The sequence below is a fragment of the Chanos chanos genome, chromosome 6 (genome assembly GCF_902362185.1).
Source record: "Chanos chanos chromosome 6, fChaCha1.1, whole genome shotgun sequence".
Taxonomy (NCBI): domain Eukaryota; kingdom Metazoa; phylum Chordata; class Actinopteri; order Gonorynchiformes; family Chanidae; genus Chanos; species Chanos chanos.
Genome location: NC_044500.1, coordinates 49,401,617 through 49,404,557, shown reverse-complemented (window position 1 = coordinate 49,404,557; position 2,941 = coordinate 49,401,617). Strand labels below are relative to the sequence as shown.

Below are 2,941 nucleotides of genomic sequence, written 5' to 3'. Positions count from 1 at the left end.
ACACACACACACACACACACACACACACCCCATTATCACACAATCTACTGTAGACTGACAGTACAGCACCACCCTGTCCATATACTGTCCAACCTACACACACACACACACACACACGTACCTCTGCATGCTGTAGACTGTTGTGAGCACTGATGAAACCTTGATACAGACTGAAACACAGAGAGTACTGCTGTTGCTGGGAGAACAAATCCTGTCACACACACACACACACACACAGAGAACACACACACACACACAGAGGAGTCACGTCAAAGAGTCTTCAAATATACTTCAAACATCTCTCAGAAACACTCTTACAGTCAGAGCAAATAAACATTTATACAACACTTCACTCAGCCCAGCTCTAGTCAGACTGATGTTCAATTCATTCATAAAGCAATGCAGAGATGACACATGACCTCTGACCTTTTGTGTCTTAAGCAGCAGCTCCTGATGTTCCTCCAGGAATGAGAACCAGGCCAAGAGCGTTGCCCCTCCCATTCCTTTGCTCTGCCCCGCCTCCGTCGCCCAGACGACCAGCTGACATGCCTCTAGTACGGCATGACGCTCAAAATCGCCCATGGGCTCAGACAGAGACCTCAGGAGCCTGGCACAGTCAGTGAAAACCTGTCCGCACTCCTCTCCAGAGCTCAGGGAGCGATGCAGCTTCACCGCCCGATCGCAGAGCACCAGAGCCGGGGAAGAGCCGCTGCCAAGCCCTGCAAACTTCTCCTGAAGCCCCTCCACCAGCTCACAGGCTTTAGACCAGAAATGAGCCTTACACAGCAGCCTGCAAACCTTCAGAACAATCTCAGACACCACGGCAGCCGAGGAGCAGGCTACAGGGGCGCTCCCTGTCCCCCTCCGAATCGTGAGACAGACAAAGAGACGCGAGCGTAATTCTGAAATCAGAAAGTCGGAGTCGTCCTCCGTCAGGGCGGCCCCACCTGCTCGCTCAAACTCGGTCAGGGCTTCCTCCACAAAGAGGGGCGTTTTAGAGAGGGACGGGGACGAGGCTGACCCCTCCTCCAGCAGACGAAAGCTCAGGGCACCCAGCTGCCAGCTCAGGCGACCTTTAGGGTCAGAGGAGGGAGCCTGTGAGAGCAGACTGTTCCACAGAACGGCAAAACAGTTACGCACCAACAAACGGAAATCTTCAGTCTGTGGAGATATGGACAAAACACACACACACGCGCGCGCGCGCACACACACACACCCGCGCGCACACACACACCCGCGCGCACACACACCCGCGCGCGCACACACCCGCGCGCACACACCCGCGCGCACACACCCGCGCGCACACACGCACACACACACGCACACACAGAGAGAGGTTGTAGGTAATGGCAACATGTTGTACCTGCAGTTGTTAGAAACATTTGACCAAAGGTTACCAATACACAATACACAGCCCAGTTACCAATACACAATACACAGCCCAGTTACAAATACACAATACACAGCCCAGTTACCAATACACAATAAACGTTGTCCCAACAGTGTAAATGTTGTCATAAAGAAATGGAGCAACCCCCTTTCATCTTTTCATTATACGACTCGTCCCTTTCTATCCGTCTCTCTCTCTCTCTCTCTGAGCGTGTCTCACCTCGGCAGACGAGTGCTGTAATTTGTTGTGAAGCAGCTGCCCCAGTCTGTTGGCGAGGCCAAATGCTCTCTGATTGGCCAGTTTCTGAAGGATGTGGAAGACGATCTTCTCCAGGTAAAGGGGACTGCTCCGGGCCCCGGGCGGCCCTCCCAGTTCGTAGCCCTGCACGGCCAGCTCCACGAGCGCTACGAGCCGCTGCCGGCACTGGCCGTCTGCCACTCCGCTACTGAGCTTCTGGTTACATGCCCGGAGAACCCGATCGCATACCGTCCGACTGTAGAGACCGGGGCCATCCGTAACTAACCTCTGTTACAAAACAACACGTTAACAAACCAAAGTGTATAAAAGTCCTCCTGAATCACAGATCTTTACACAAGACAATACTCTACCACTAAATGTAATATTAATCTCTACCGGATCCGCACTGAAAACAGTTCAAAGTGTAGAATCAGGACAGACATGGACAAACAATAAGTCTGAACAATACGGGTCACGTTAAGAAAACCACTAAAGGTCAGTTCGATTCTACCGTTGGATTTGACATTGTCACAAAGCAGTTTCAGAAAGTGCAGGAGCTGATGCACCCAGAGAGCAAGCCCAAGGCGACAGTGATATGAAAAGACTTCCATAGACTGAGATAAGAAGAAATTCTGGGAGGAACCCAGAGTCAGTAGGGGGAAGCCATCCTCCTCTGACTGGCCTGGGATGGTTAGATCACTCGATACTGGAACCATAAGACCAGACAAAAACAATAACAGCCACCACCAGTGTGAATAACAGAAGAGGAGAAGACAGAAAGAAGCAGCTGAAAATCTTCATAAAATAAGTGCAACTGTAAAATCAAAATATCATCAGTTAAATAAACATCAGTTTAATTTTGTTCATCAGTGAGCCTCTTCCTGAGAAGTCTGGCCAGTAGTCTGTCAGACGGGTAAACATCCGTGTCCAGTTTTAGGACAAAGTCAAATGATACTGTGTGGGATTAGCATTTTGGAATATGGTTTATATGTTTTTATCCAACGGATAATTAGGAACTTCCACTTCTCTCTCTTTTACCTGAGATATAACAGTGGCTTATCTCACGTCTTTATTGGGTTATAATTTGGCTGCAGAACCTAAATTAAACAAAGAGTGGCCTTACCTCCAACTCGTCACAAAGGATATTAGTCTCTTTTAAACTGGCCAGCCGTTGGACGTACTCCTCTGTTTTCAAGACTTTCATTGTGGTCATTGTGGTTATTTAATCTGCAAAACAGGACAACGCTGATATTTCTGATCCATCTGATGAACAAAGGCCGTTTCATACCTGCTCAAATGATTTCAGACTCAGCT

General features: G+C 49.3%; 1 protein-coding gene across 1 annotated transcript in view; it reads right to left on the bottom strand.

Annotated features, from left to right (window-relative positions):
• espl1 (extra spindle pole bodies like 1, separase) overlaps positions 1-2,831 on the bottom strand; it is a 27,171-nt gene extending 24,340 nt beyond the window's left edge. The window contains exons 1-4 of the mRNA XM_030778620.1: positions 2,751-2,831; positions 1,610-1,915; positions 427-1,161; positions 116-211 (exon numbers count right to left, since the gene is read on the bottom strand). Coding sequence (XP_030634480.1) covers positions 116-211; positions 427-1,161; positions 1,610-1,915; positions 2,751-2,831 — 1,218 coding nt within the window. The remainder of the gene's footprint in view (positions 1-115; positions 212-426; positions 1,162-1,609; positions 1,916-2,750) is intronic.
• Between the last annotated feature and the right edge of the window lie 110 nt (positions 2,832-2,941).